Source organism: Emiliania huxleyi, assembly GCF_000372725.1.
Source record: "Emiliania huxleyi CCMP1516 unplaced genomic scaffold EMIHUscaffold_738, whole genome shotgun sequence".
In the NCBI taxonomy this organism is placed as follows: domain Eukaryota; phylum Haptophyta; order Isochrysidales; family Noelaerhabdaceae; genus Emiliania; species Emiliania huxleyi.
In genome coordinates this window covers 2022-16528 of record NW_005196465.1, presented here as the reverse complement: position 1 = coordinate 16528, position 14507 = coordinate 2022, and the positions used below count along the sequence as shown (strand labels likewise).

Genomic DNA, 14507 nt, shown 5'->3' with positions numbered 1-14507 from the left:
AGATCGCACTCCCCACTGCACCGTGTCGCCATAGCCACACCCACACTCTGCGCTCTGAGAGATGCACTCGCACTCTATGCGAGTTGCGACTTTCTCGCGCCACCGCCCACCCTACGGCTGTGTGAGCAGCTCCCGGCGGGACCTCGAGGGACTGCACGCGCGCCCGCGCGGCGCGGGGCCCAGGGGCCCAGCCCACAGCCACGATCGCTCACAAGAGAACGCACCCCACAGTACGAGAGACCCTTCCCCATGGCTGCCACTGCGCCAGCTGTCCTTGCGCGCGGGCTAGGCCGCCTCCCGCGCCCTGGCCCTCGCAGCGGCAACTGACGCGCGCCTCGCCTTGGCTGCGGCGAGCGCCGCCTCTGCCGCCGCCGCTGCCGCCTCGGCCGCCGCTACTGCCGCCTCGGCCGCCTCCTCCGCCTCCTCCTCCGCTGCGGCAGCCTCCTCCTCTTCTGCCGCTGCCACAGCCGCAGCCTCCGCCTCAGCCTGCCGGCGCGCCTCCGCTGCCGCCTCCGCTGCCGCCTCCTCGCCCTCCTCCTCGCCCTCCTCCTCGGCCGCCTCCGCCGTCTCCTCGTCGCCCTCCTCCTCGCCCGCCTCGCCCGCCGCCTCTCCCAGCGCCTCCGCCAATCCCGCGACTGACGTCTCCGGCGTGATGCCGAACCGGATCCTGTCCTCGTGGAGCTCCGCGAGAAGCCGGAGCAGCCCCTCCCTGTCCAACGGCGCGGGCTTGGCTGCCGCTGCCTCTGCCGGCGCCTCGGCCTCCTGCGACGGCCCAGCGCCGCCGCTCCCGCCGCCCTTCTTCTTCTTCTTCTTGCCCTTCTTGCCCTTGGCGCGCTTCTCCGCCTCGACCTCCGCCAGCAGCTCCTTGGCATGCCGCGCCGCCTCCGCCTCCGCCGCCGCCCGCTCCGCCGCCCTCTCCGCCGCCCCCGCAGCCCACGCTGCCTCCTTCGCCGCCTTCTCGGCCGCCGCCTTGGCCGCCGCATGCTCCCCGAGGGCGCGCACGCACTCGGCGTGGCCCTCCTCCTTGGCCCATTGCAGCGCGGTCTTGCTTCGCTTGCACAGCGTCATGTCCGCGCCCGCCCGCAGCAGCTGACGCACGACGGCGGGGTGGCCGAACAAGGCGGCGAGAATCAGAGCGGTGCAGCCGTCGCTGTCCCGGAGGTTGATCTCCGCGCCGTGCCGGATCAGCGTCTCGACAACCCGCTCGCGGCCTTGGTAGGCGGCTTCCATCAGCGCAGTGAAGCCGTTGCTGAACTTCTGGTCGATCTCCGCGCCGTGCTGCAATGCCAGCTCGGCCAGCTTCTTGTGGCCGTTCACTGCGGCGAGACCCAACGCGGTGCCACCGTCGCTCTTCTGCAACGAGACATCCGCGCCGCGCCGCAGAAGCGCCTCGGCCAGCTCCGCGTGGCCCTCAACCATTGCGACCATCAGCAGCGTCATGCCGCTCGCACACGAGCCGCAACCAAAGGTGTACTCGAACGTCGTGTCGACCCGCCCGCCGCCGTCGAGCCACGCCAGCACCGGCGCCTCGTCGTCTCGCACAGCCGCAAGCACGACCTCCTTTGGCACCGTCCCACCGCTCGGCTCGGCCTCCACGCCGCCCTCGCCGCTCGAGGCAGAGGCCGCAGCACTGGCGCCTGCCATCGCCTCGCCTGCGGGTGCGCCGTTCGCCCCTGCGCCGCTCGCCTCGGCCGCCGGCGCCGTGCTCCGGCCCGCCACCTCGCCGAGATACGTCCTGACGGCGGCGACGCACTCGGCGTGGCCCCTCTGGTTGGCCATTTGCAGCGCCGTCTTGCCCGCCGCAGTGCGCAGTGTCATGTCCGCGCCCGCGCGCAGCAGGCGGAGCACGACGGCAGGGCGGCCGATGCAGGCGGCGCCCGTGAGCGCAGTGTGGCCGTTGCGGGCTTGAAGGTCGATCTCCGCCCCGTGCTGAATCAGCATCTCGGCCACCTGCTCGTGGCCGTTGGCGGCGGCCATCATCAGCGCGGTGCTGCCTGCGCTGTTCTGCAGGTTGATCTCTACGCCGTGCCGCAGCAGCATCTCGGCCACGCGCTCGTGGCCCCAGCGGGCGGCGGCCATCAGCGCCGTATAGCCTTTGCCGTCGCGCGCGTCCGCCTCCGCGCCGCGCTTCAGCAGCAGTTCGATAATCTCTTTGTGACCGTGTTCGGCGGCGATCATCAGGAGCGTACAGCCACTCACACCGCCACGCACGCACGTCGCGTCAACCCGCCCAGCCCCGCTGAGCCACGTCTGCACCACGTCGACCTTGCCCTTCTCCGCCGCCGCCTCGATCCTTTTCGGCAGCACGAGCGCCGCAGCAGTAGCCGCCGTTGACGCGTGCCCGCGCCGGGACGCGGCCGAGCCAGCCTTCGTTCGGCCGGGCATGCAAAGGGGGCGGGGTTGCGGGTGCGCAGCGCGCCTCTCTCTTCTCCACCTCCCGCCGGGCTTCGAAAAAAGAATGAACATTTTTCTATGTCGTCACACTCGCGGTCGCGTGCATGCGGACAGGCGTCCGAGCACGCGACACGAGCTCCCGGGTGTGTCAACACGCTTGTTACCCGAACGGGAGGTGGCATCGCATTTCGGCTGATATCACCGCCACCGCCCTCGCTGCAGCTGGCGTGGAGGGCCTCCTCCCCGCCCGCTCGATCGCGGCTTTCGAGCTCTCCAACTCGGTCGACCGTCGCCGCCGACGGGATCTCTACCAGAGATTGGCCGCGAGAAGACGCGAGAGATGGACCCGAGAAGCCGAGATTACGGCTTTTTAGAGGTCGGGAGACGTCGCCGCCGACCGGAAAGGGAAACCCCTGTTTCTGTGTGTGTCGCGCGCCTTGGTGGTGGGGGTGGGGGGAGGGGGGGGGGGGGGGGGAGAAGAGAGGTGCTCTCTCCCCGTGCCCGTTCACTGGTGGATTCAGGCCCTTTTGTCGTTTAGGTGATACATACCACGCTGGCCTGTGCGCTGGTGAGGCTTAAAGATTGTGTCGGTACGGCGCAGCTCGACTGAGGTACTAAGGCCGCACTAGCGCAGCTCTGACTAAGCTAAGGTACTTACTACACGTAAGGCCGCGCTGAGGCGCCGCACTAAGGTGTGGGAGGGCGCACTAGGCGCCGCGGCTGCTCTCCGCCGCAGGCCCACCAGCTGCTTAAAGGCCGGTGCTAGAGGCAGAGGCGAGGCCGTCGTCACAGCCCGTTCCGGTGGAGGAAGTCGAGCATGACCTCCGATCCCTCGTTCTGGAAGTAGTTGTAGCCCTGCGACCGATTGTTCGTGGAGGTCCTGAAGGGCGGGGGCGCGCTGGTCCCGATGGCGTGGAATTCGCAGTTCGGGAATGACTTGAGGATCTCGGGTGCGTCGACGCGCTGGTTGGGCACGAAGTCCTCAAGTGGGGTGCAATACAGGACCGGGACCTTGACCTTCGAAGCGTACGTCGTCGCGCACAACTGCTTGACGCACAGGTCGATGTTCGGGTCCTCCTGAATCGTGCCTGCGGCGATGTACTGCGCGTGCTTTGCGCGCAGCGCGCTGTCCAATGTCTCCTCGTTGATGTACTGGAAGCTCCCGCCGCCGCTCATGAAGAAGGTGTGGAAGGCCGGGTTCTCGAGGTACATATTCTTCAGCGTGAACAGGTTTGTCGCGACCATGGCGACGACGTTCTTGAACTTTTCAGGGTGCAGTGCGTTCGCCTTGAGCATCGCCTGCCCCGCCACGCAGAATGGGAAGAGCGCCACCTTGCAGCGACTCAGCACAGGATGCGCGTTGACGTAGTCCAGGGCGCCGGCGGCGTCCATGTACTCGACGACCCCCCAGCCAGAAGGCAGGCGGCGCTCCGAGTCGCCGTGGTTGCGCATGTCGAAGGCGAGCACATGAAACCCGTCATCGTGCAGCACCTTGTGCAGCTTGACATAGTCGATTGCCTCTTGCTTCATCGTGCCGGGTAGCCCGGGCAGCACTGGCATGCGGAGTTCGACCATGCCCGACTTGTTCGCGTATGACCTGGTCGGCAGGGAGCACCACAACGGTGAGGCGGTATAGCGCGCGATGCGAGCAGCCTAGGGCACGGTGCGCAGGCGCGGGAGGCGGTCACCATGACTGGTGCGAGACGACTGCGACCTTCTTCGACCCCTTTTCCTTTGCGGGAATGTACCACGCGGCGATCTGGCAGCCGTCGGTCGCCGGGAAAGACACCTCCTCGTACGCCATGCCATAGTCTTTCGGCGTGCGGACCATGGATTTCGAGATATCATTGGCATGGGGTGCGTCCGTAAACGTCGCGGCAACCCACGCTGCAAGGCCGGCAGAGGCCATCAACTTCTGATAGAAGCTGGTCTCCGGAGTCTTCGAAGGCGTGGCTTCAGCCGGCTCGGGCGCGCACATAGTTTGCCGCCAGCCCAAGCCGCCGAGCACCACGGCCCCGCCCCGGACAAGCGTCCGCGAAGAGCGCAGCATTGCGAGGCGTTCTTCCTGCAGAGAAAGCGCCGGGAGCCGGCTATCGTCGCCAGGCAATCGTCGCCCAGCTATCGTCGCCAAGCCGTCGCCCAGTTCGCCCAGGCTAAAAGAATTTTACAACACTTTGCTGTTTTCTTTCTTTCTTCGACCGTCAGGGGCTACTGCGACCCCGAGGTGCCCCCGGGTCGCCCCCAAAGGCCTCCGTAGTTAAAGAGCACTATTTGGGTGGGCCAGAGACCCTCACTTAGCCACCTCATAGGGTACCCTGAGGCTTTCGCACCAGAATATTTTTGAAGAAGAAAATATATATAAACGAAAAATATGAAAATAAAAATAATATGCTACATGCGCGTTCTTTACATACTAAAACAAAGGGCAGCAACAGCCCCTACCCTCCCCAGACAGGCGGGTCCAAGGTAGATGACTCACGCACACAACGAGACGAGCGCGCTGTTCACCAACTCTGTACCCCGCTTACCGCGTCCTAGTTTGGACGCACTCGGCGCGAGGGCGGTGCCGAGGCGGCGGACAGCCTAGGCTAGACGGCCCGCCACCCTGGCTAGGAGCAGTGGTGGTACGCGGAGGCTGGCAGGCAGGCACACATCGCATCGCGCGGTCCCATCCCGCCCCGCCGCCCGCCTAACGGAGCGTGCCAACGCCTCCCGAGTGGCAGTGTTAGATCGTTCTAACACCTCTGCGGCTGTGGTGTTAGCCGTTAACGTGCCAACACCGTTCTAACGTTAGTCCACTAGCCCTGGTTTACGCGCGCAAGTCGAGCGCGCAAGGCTCACAAAGAACGTCTCGTGCGGACGTCGGCGACGTCGCCCCGTGGGACTCCGGAGTGGGTGCCCTCGTCCGGGTATTAATCATCGGGCGGCGGCGCAACACGCGCCCCGCTTCAAAAAAGAATTCGGGTCGGCAACGGGCGCGCACTGACACTAAAACAGGTTAAAAAGACATCTCAGGCCGTATATCAGAGGTACACCAGGGCCTAATATGCCTCTCTCCTGCGAGGGCCGCGGCGAGGCACTTAGCTCCGTGCACTCCTCTCGTCCGCCCTCGCCGCAGGCGAGCTCATTCATTCCTCATTATTGACGACTGCTCCGCGCGTGTCACGCAGGGTGCTGGCTGTGTGATATACGCTCGAGGTGATACGACATACGTGTTGCTTCTGCACTGCCCCAGCCCCGGCCGCCCCCCACCCCCAGGCCCCAGCCTGCAGCCCGAATTCTTGGTGGTCGCCACAACGCACAAGTCACCTCGTCGAGGCACTGGGCCTGCGGGTCAGCTTGTTCCCGTTCTTCGTCTCTCTGCAGAGCACATTCTCGCCAACACGCGTGGCGGGGTGTGGCGGGCGCTCATGCCGCCTAATCTCTCCTGCTCGGGGGGGGACTTCTTCCGTGAAAATATATGAGAGAGATAAGTAGAGAGATTGCCCGGTCGTTTTGGGCTGTTGCCGGCCGCTTAGCTGGGAGTCCAATGGCGCAGAGCCGCGCAGTCCTGCGAGCAGTCAAAGTGTGGCGCCACAGCCGTGCCACAGTTGATGATCGGTCTCGACGGGTCACATTTGCACGGAGCTTGGGCGTGGGTGCCCGTCCGCGTCTCGACGGGCAGGCACGCGCCTCGCACGGGCTCTGCGGTGCAGCCTGTGCACAGCAGTAGCTCTGCCCGGCGCAGCCCCCCGCGACCACGCATGATCTGGATCGAGTCGTACCCTCTCGCCATGGCTCGCGTACAGTACAGCTTGTCGCCGGGGTGGTAGCAGCCAAAGTTGCTTCGCGAGCACGGGATGCCAAGCGCTGTATGGGCGTCGCGCCGCGTGCTGACCACGAGGGTGCGCCCGACATTGACAAAGACACCCGAGCCGCGAGCGGGGAAGAGCCAGCAACCGTATGGGAAAAGGTCGGCGCTCGAGTTGGTCGCCTCCGGTGCAAAGCCGTAGTCGCCTCGGTGGACGCCCTCTCCGATGTCGTCGGGAAAGCCGCGGGAAGCTCCCTCGGCAAACGGTGTGCCATCGGGATAGCGGAGGCCGAGGCAGTCGGCCGCCACTCGCGTCACTTCGACCCAGCTGTGGTTGCGGCGCGCGGCGCGCGATGGGTGCATCAACATCCCCAGAACCTGCCTGCCGACATTCTCTGGTGATGCCGTGGCGCTAAAGGATGTGACGAGAGCGGTGAGTGCCACCGCCGGATCGCCATTGCCGCTGCACAATGCCTGCTGCGCCGATGCCGGGAGGCACGGTCTGCCCGCCGGGTCCACCCCATCCTCAGTGGGCGGGAAGCAAGTGAAGGGAGGCGGCCGCTCGAGCTTGTCCGTGGCAAGCGGCCAGTATAGCATCTCGAGTCGCTGGAAGAAGGAGGGGTCGGACCCCACGCCGGCTCCTCTCCCGCCCCCGTACACCTCAGCGAAGTATTCGGACCACCCGTCCCCGCTCTTCTGAAGCACGCCCGAGGCGTCCTCCTGCCCTCGGGGGCGACCTGTCTGACGGCTCTCAGCTTGCTCGCTTCTGGTCGCACACTCTAGGCGCTTGGCCATATTGCGCGAGCACCAGCTCAGCTCCTCAGCCGCGCCAGCTTGGCCAGCTGCCTCGCAAGCACGCCGCGCCCCAGTCAGGCCTGCGAGTGCGATGCTTGTTCTGCGTGCCATCTGATCAAGGCGCACCGCCGGATCGCTACTACTGTTGCTGCCTCGACGGTGATGTGCAAGGTTGTACTGCGCACCCCGCGCCTCGCGGCACCAGTCGTCGATGGCGCCGTAGAGGCGCTGCGGTTTGCAGCAGCCAGAGTTAAAATGGTAGATGAAGCTTGGCTTCGGCGCGAGCCCAGACCTAGGCGCTCTCTGGTGCCAGAAGAGCCAAGTCAGGATGCCCTGGTCGGTCTCGGCGCCAAAAAAGGTCCAGGGGGGTTGCAAGGCGTCGTTGCTGAGAGCGACGCTGCTGTGGCGACCAAAATTGAGGCGACCAAAATCGCGGCGCGGCGGCGGTGTCGCGCCGAGCTGCATGGTGCGGTTCACAAAGCTGAGCGATGCATTACCAGACCCGCCCCAGCCCTCAGCTGCCCCGCGAAAGCCATAGATGAGGCCGCCCATCAGCTGAAGGTAGACCTCGAGGCTCGGCCTGAGCACGAAGAACCCGCCTTGAGTGCATACATAGCCGCGAGGCGTCTTGCACATTGGCTCGTGGAAAAACACATTCTCTAGGCCAGAGGCAAGAAACTCGGAGACGGCCAGCTCGAACTTTCGGAAATGGCTAGCGTCCGGCTTGATGTAGACGTCGGTGTCGAAGAATACCGCCACGTCGTACTCGGCGAACCTCCAAGGCTCCACCAGGTAGAGCTCGGCGACGATGGCGGCGTCATTGAACTCCACGCTGGGGTTAGGACCAGAGCTGTTGCAAACGCTCTTGGGGATGGCATGTGTGCGGATGCTCGCCGGCCCAGAAGTTGTCTGGGAGAGGCACAGGGCTTGCCGCTGCCCCCTGCCAACTCTATGCGTCCGCGCGCCCACGCCCTGCAGCGCTGCAATTTCATCGTCACTCTGCCTGTCGTCGTGGATCACAACAATCTCAAAGTGGTGACTCGGCGACTGCAACGACAAGTTGCGATGGAGGGCGACCCACGCCAGCGCCGCGCCGCACGAATAGCCCCGCCGGCTCTCTTCTTCTACGCCCGGTCTCGATTTCGTGAGCACCGAGTAGCTGATCATCAACGCCACGGCTGGCATTGTGCGATTCGCAGGAGTGGGCGCCATAGCGGCCGCGACTGTCTGCGAAACTGCCGTGCGCTCCGAACCTCCGCAGAGGATGTTATCGGACACGCAGCTGCTCATGGCTCGTGCAACCTCGTCCCAACCAGTCCAGCGCCTGCCTTGCAGTGTCTGTTCTGCGCTGTCGGCAATGCAGAAGTCGAGGGCTGAGTGGGATCTGCAGCGGCTCGCAGATGGGACTCCCAGTGACAAAAGTGACGCCATGCAGCTTTGCACAGCCGACACAGATTGCGTGGAGATGCCTACTCGAGGCCCCGGCGCGCATTACCAGAGACGCGCGCTTGCGCGCCCGCCGAAAAAGAGAAAAAATCGACCGCAATCACGCGCCCGATCTGCGATCTTGCGCGGTATCCTCGGACCGGACCGCGGCGATAATTCTTTTCCAACCGCATATTAACAATCGTAACCGTTGGTAGCCCCCCCCCCCCCCCCCGCCGACAACGACTGAGACTGAGTCTCGCTCACAGCTCACGTATCACTCTTGCGGTCATGCTGACAGCTCGACATGCAGACGAGGTTCTGCCCTGCAGCAAGCCGCGCGACCACCGAGCCGGCCGCGACCTCCAGTCTCATCTCAGTGGGTGGCGAAGATACGGGCGCAAAGCCGAGCCGCTCGTAAAAGGGCTGCGTTCGCTGCAGCGTGACAAGGTACAGCGGCTTGCTCGAATCGGCACCGCTGCGGTGGCGCGCCAGCAGCTTTGCAGCAAGCATAGTGCCGACGCCGAGCCCTCGGTACCGCGGCTCGACGACGAGAGATGCGAGCTCGGAGGCATCGGAGCCGAGCGGCCGTATCTGACCAAAGGCTGCAATGCCGTTGGGCTCGTCCCACGCCACGAGGAAGCGCTCTGGGTCCACGGACAGTGGGTTCATTCGCTCACGGACCAGCCGCGAGAGCAGCACTGGCGCCTCCGACGGCGCCGCCGGCCGCACAGCCAGCGCTCGCAAGTCCCACAACGCTGCGGCGGCGAGCGGCCAGTGCAGGAGCACGAGCGCGGTGCCGAGAGGGCTCATTGTGGTTCAGCAGAGCCGAGCGCGCGAGAGGAGAGAGCTGGAGAGAACTTGCCAAGTTGTTGGTGGTGGTTGGTGTCGCCGCGAGTCAGATTTCTTTTTCCAGTGTGAAGTGACTTCCAGACTCGAGAATATAATACCTAACAAGAAGCTCGTGTTCCTGCGCCAAGATACTTTCTTCTTTCGTGACCGCCGCTGATCGCCGTGCGACGCCATCAAGAGGCGGCCCCTGCTCCATCGTGCGAGGCAGCCAGAGCACAGCTTCTCTCGGCCCGGGCTCGGTGACGACATCATGGTGAACTGGTTCCAACCGCCGCTCCAGACGAAGGTCGAGTACAGACAGGGCGACACGATCATCGCCGTGCCTGCCAAGAGCGGCACGACTTGGACCATGAACATTTTTCACCAGCTGAAGACGGGCGGCGATCCGGACTTTAAGGACATCTACGCCGAGGTGCCGTGGTCCGAGTTTAAGGAGGGTCCGGACCAGCCCGACGAGGAGCTCCTCGAGCGCTGGAAGAAGATGCCCGCCGACGTGCCACGCGCCTTCAAGACGCACTCATCGCCCGGACCTGAGGGCACGCCGGTGCCCGAGATGGGGTGCTTCGCCACCTACCGTGAGGACCTGAAGTACATCGTGGTGATGCGCAACCCGGAGGAGGCGATCGTCTCCTTCAAGCCGTTCATCGAGTCGCACAACCCAAAGGCGTTCGAGTACTGGGGCGAGCCGGAGATGCGCGAGAAGTTCCTGAAGCCGACGTTCCAGGCCTTCTTCGACGAGTGCGTGCTGCCCGGCTTCCCAAACATGCCGCCGGAGATCGTGCCGCCGGGTGGGCTGCTGACGATGCTCTTCTTCGGCTTCGTCAACGGCTGGTGGCCGCTCCGCAACAAGCCCAACGTGCTCTTCCTGCACTTCTCCGAGATGAAGGCGGACCACGAGGGGAGCGTGCGCAAGATCGCGAAGCACCTGGGCTTCGAGCCCACGGAGGAGCAGTGGCCGAAGATCCTCGAGTACACGAGCTTCGCGTGGATGAAGGAGAACGAGGCCAAGTTCGAGGTTGGCACGCTGATGCCCTTCCCATTCATCCTCCCGGGCGGGATGGTGCGCAAGGGCGCGCAGGGCAAGGCGGCCGAGGACGGCATGTCGCCCGAGATCCAGGCGGTCATCAAGGACTGGGCCGAGAAGATGGTGCCGGACGAGGCGGCGCGCAAGTGGCTCTTTGAGGGTGGCGCGCTGCCCCCCTAGGGCTATGGTCCCTCGAGTGGTCTCAGGGGCGTCTCGTGTTGGACCCTTCTTCCTCTTCCTGCTGCAACAACATGAGGCCAACTGCGTTGGCATCGACCTCGGCTGGATGTCTGAGAAGCGGCCCTGCGTCATCGCGCACTGGGAGGCCACAAGCGACAAGCCACTCGAGACCAGCCTACCTCGCGGCACGGGGTTTCGCCCTGGCGGCGAAGTCTCGGCCTTGGATAGATAGATAGTAGCGGCCCATTCGCGGCTGTATGCTGAGGCCCTTCACACTGTAACGTTCGGCCTGATGTTTGTGTCACTCGCTTGTTTACGGTGTGTTGTGTGGGCTGCGCCCAGGACGCATGTGGCATGACGGGCGGCGCAGGCTGTCCCTGCTCCCTCACAGGCGCAGGGCGGCTTAATCGGTTAATCGTCCTTAAACACCTCAGCTGACAGCTCACGGGAGGGGGAGGGGGAGAAAATAGCTCTTCAGAGCTCGCGCTCCACCCTCCACCCTCCACTTCACAATCACATTTTCGCACACATGACAAAACACAAATGACAAAACTCTCTACTCTCTTCACACACGAGAATCACACGCAATTCACATGCCGGTCCTCGAGTGCCCCGGTCACCACATGCCACTCTCGGCTCTCGCCAGCCAGGGCGGGGCGTCACAGGCTAGCAACACACCTTCCATCCTTCCTTCCCGTGAAATCCTTGTGTGTGTGGTGGCTGCGTGGCGCCGTGCCGTCCAGCGTCCTCCCATCCCTCATATGTTTTTTCTGTTTTCTTTCTTTCAGAAGAATTTTACAACACAGCCCTGCACAAACCCTGTCAGCAGAGTCCTCCTACGGGAATGTACGTAAGTAAGAGCTACATACACTGACAAAGAAGAATGTGTTAGGTATGTTGTTAAGAAGAATCGTCTCTCTCACACGCATACAACAAAACAAATCTTTCCCATAGCGCATACGACGAGATGACGAGGTCACGCGTGAGTGAGTGAGTGAGTGAGTGTGATGAGTGTGTGTGTATACACACACACACACACACACGAGGTCACGCGCGCTACGGTGAAATCTTCTTTCGTTATTTTTGAACCGTGACATTTCGGCCGCCGGGCCCAACGCGGCGATTGTCCTGAACAAGGCAGGCAGAAGGATCTGACGAGTCCAGAACAGCATGGCTCTTCTCCTCGCCACCCTCGGTGCTCAACCTTCTGTGGCCTCTCCCCACCTCTCCAACGGTGTTGCGCAGCTCAGCCAAGCGCCACGCATCTGGCTCGTCAACGACTTCCTCGACAAAGCCGAGGTGCAACTCGCCCGCAATCACTGGTCCGCTCCACTGCCCACGTTAACGCCACTCCCACTCGCTTGTTCAGGTCTCCTACCTCAGGGGGCTCGCAGACGCCACCCAGTTTGGCGCGTGCGAGAACCAGCGCGTCCTCAACAAGAACAGGGGCAAGGCGTGCGCCCAGCTCAAAATCAGCTCCTCAACCCCGGTCCTCGACCGGCTCGCAAAGCTCTGGCACGTCGATACCTCGCACATCGAGTCACTGGCTGCCGTCCGTTACTCTCCGGGCTCCTCTCCCTCCGCGGCCCACGTCGACCGCTACTCCGACGGGACTCCCGCCGACATGACCATCGTCGTCTATCTCACGGACGCCGCGCCGGAAGAGGCGGGCCACACCAACTTCCCTTACGCGGGTGCCGCGCCGCTCTCGGTGGCGCCCAAGGCGGGCTCTCTCCTCGCGTGGATGAACGTGGACGAGGCGACGGGTGAGGAGAACCCAATGGCGGAGCACAGTGTTGGCGCGACCCCGGCCGATGCGCCTCACGACCGCGTGATCCTCCAGTTCTCGATCACGCTGCGCCCCCAGCTCAAGCGGAGCTGCCCACCGCTCCCCTCCTCGTGGCCTCACAGCAAGGGCTTTGATCCGCTCAAGGAGGTTTCGGCCTCGCGCGCCATCTGCTCCACACACGTCGGCGACGACAAGCTCTTCCTGACGAAGGCGTCTCCCGATGGGCCGATGGCCAAGGCTGAGGGCGCTACGTGTTCTTTCGCCGATGAGTGCGACTCGGGCCTCGTCTGTGGGTGCAAATGCCTGCCGGGCGCGCTCGACAAATCGATGTGCTCGGAGTGCCTCTGCGAGCGGGCAAAGTGCAGTGGCTGCGCCCATCGCCAGCTCGGAGAGGTCGGGGTCGGTGAGGCGCAGGTCCTGGTCGGCGAGTCGGCCCCAGCTGCGTGCCCGGAGGAGTGCCTCGCCAAGTGAGAGGTGCACCGCAGCACCCTGGCCAGTCAGAGACAGACACGGCCGTGTTGAGTATGTGTAGAGAAGTAGAATGAGCCTCGGAGAGGCTTGGGCTCGATCCCCCGCGCCGGCCACCGCCGCCGCGCGCCCGTTGTGTCTAATGCGTGTCGGTCCCGTGTGTGGCGTGTCTAATGGTAATGGGAATGGCTCTCGAAATCAGGACAGTTGGATCGCAACAGTCGTTAGTTAGTATGTAGACCTGTTCCGACTCTAATAGCGTCTCGGCGCGGTTATTACCAGACAAACACGACAACGCCCATACTCAAGTCTCACGCCCTATGGTAATTTTCTGCGCCGAGATCGCGTAATCCTCAAGGGACCGTCCAACCTCCGAAACCGAAGAACAACTGCTTGCCGTACCCCAGGTCCTTCATAGCCGCGAGGTTTGTCTTGTTGGCAGCGAGGTTCCGCAGCGCCGCCGCGGCCTGCTCCTTCTGCCCGTTCGTGCCGCGAGCCAGCGCCACCAGCGGCGCGATGCCGCCCACCTTTGCGATCGCCACCTGGTTGTCGGCGTTGTGAGCGAGGTTCGCCAGCGCCGCCGCGGCCCGCTCCTTCTCCCCGTCCGTGCCGTCGCGAGCCAGCGCCACCAACGTTGGCACGTCAGACAGGCTCGTGTCCACCTCCTCCTCCTCAGCCAACGCCTGACCCCGCTTCATCATCGCCGGGACGAGTCCCGCCGAGATCGCCTGCGCGTACTCCTCCTTCGCCATGCGCGCCGCCGCCACCGCGCTCGCCGCCGGCCGCGCCGCCGTCTTCAACCGGTTGTTCTCGCCGGCCTTGGCGTCATTCTCCGTCTCCCACGCGGCCAGTTCCACCTCGGCGCGCTTGGCCGCCGCCTCGCTCGCCGCCAACTCGTCCTCCAACAGCCTCGGGATGTCGCCAAAGGCAGCTTGCACCGTCGTGTCGAGCGCCTTGATCTTCGGTAGCTGCCCCTCCTTGTCGCTCTGGTTGGTCACAGTGACGTCGGGCTTGGAGAGGAAGGCGTGCGCCTGCTGCGGTGTCTTCGCCGCCCACATGTCGATAAGCGCCTTTTCGAATAGCGCGGATTGCTCGACTGCGTTCTGGATGCAGATGATGTGGTGCCGCTGGTTCTTGGTGCCCACCGCCGGCCTGAGGCCGTCAGGCATCGCGAACTGCATTGCGAGCCACGACTCAAACTGGGTCCAGAAGCGGGACACGTACGAGAGGTCGAGGAGAATGAGGACGGTGGTGCCAAGGTAGAGCCGGTTCACCTCCTTCAGCATCCCCTTGAAGGCGACCGTGTCCTCCGCGCTGCGTGAGCCCTTGGGCAGGTCCTGCGGCATGCAGGCCGAGTCGATCCAGAGGCGCTCAATCTTCTTGCCACCGGGCGAGTTGAGGAAGCCCTTGAGCGCCTTGAGCTGCTCGCCGTCGGGATCCGGATCGTCCGGCTGCATCCAGCCGGGGCCCGCCGGGGCGCCGTATGGGCCTCGGGGTGCCCGATAAGCTTAGATGTGCGAGTTTTTTGCTTGTGTCCCTTAGTTCATGACATGGACCGGCCCTGGGAAGCCTTTGACCGCTCGAGGAGGGTGTTACGGGGCCGTGCTGATTTAGCGGGTGGTTGACCTCATAATCGTCTGCGCTAGGGCAAACGGCCATTCGATCGAGACTGAACACCTCTCAGTAGGATCTTTCGGTGTGAATGGGCGCCAAGACGCACATCTCGGCCCAAGTACGCAGTAGCTGCAACAATTCGGGATTTTCAATTGACATCGACTTAAGTCGGAGCA

At 64.0% G+C, this 14507-nt stretch overlaps 5 protein-coding genes across 5 annotated transcripts in view; 2 read left to right on the top strand and 3 right to left on the bottom strand.

Annotated features, from left to right (window-relative positions):
* Positions 1-3180: 3180 nt before the first annotated feature.
* On the bottom strand, positions 3181-4444 carry EMIHUDRAFT_249104 (hypothetical protein; the record flags this gene model as incomplete). Its single annotated transcript, XM_005760824.1, has 2 exons — positions 3181-3991; positions 4083-4444. 2 exons carry the CDS (start codon positions 4442-4444, stop codon positions 3181-3183), a joined length of 1173 nt encoding a protein of 390 aa, XP_005760881.1.
* Positions 4445-8674: 4230 nt separating this feature from the next.
* On the bottom strand, positions 8675-9217 carry EMIHUDRAFT_249102 (hypothetical protein; the record flags this gene model as incomplete). The annotated part of the gene is made up of 1 exon (XM_005760823.1): positions 8675-9217. One exon carries the CDS (start codon positions 9215-9217, stop codon positions 8675-8677), a length of 543 nt encoding a protein of 180 aa, XP_005760880.1.
* Positions 9218-9419: 202 nt separating this feature from the next.
* EMIHUDRAFT_446353 (hypothetical protein) lies at positions 9420-10903 on the top strand. Its single transcript, XM_005760822.1, has one exon. The coding sequence runs from the start codon at positions 9507-9509 to the stop codon at positions 10458-10460; it is 954 nt and encodes a 317-aa protein (XP_005760879.1). The 5' UTR covers positions 9420-9506; the 3' UTR covers positions 10461-10903.
* Positions 10904-11604: 701 nt separating this feature from the next.
* On the top strand, positions 11605-12353 carry EMIHUDRAFT_446351 (hypothetical protein; the record flags this gene model as incomplete). The annotated part of the gene is made up of 2 exons (XM_005760821.1): positions 11605-11759; positions 11830-12353. Coding segments are annotated over exons 1-2 (651 nt in total), but the record flags the coding sequence as incomplete, so codon positions are not given.
* Positions 12354-12365: 12 nt separating this feature from the next.
* The window catches only part of EMIHUDRAFT_471081 (hypothetical protein), a gene marked incomplete at its 3' end in the record, with an annotated part of 4163 nt that continues 2021 nt past the window's right edge, over positions 12366-14507 (bottom strand). Inside the window, exons 3-4 of the mRNA XM_005760820.1 lie at positions 13575-14206; positions 12366-12416 (exon numbers count right to left, since the gene is read on the bottom strand). Of these exons, the coding sequence (XP_005760877.1) occupies positions 12366-12416; positions 13575-14206 (683 nt within the window). The remainder of the gene's footprint in view (positions 12417-13574; positions 14207-14507) is intronic.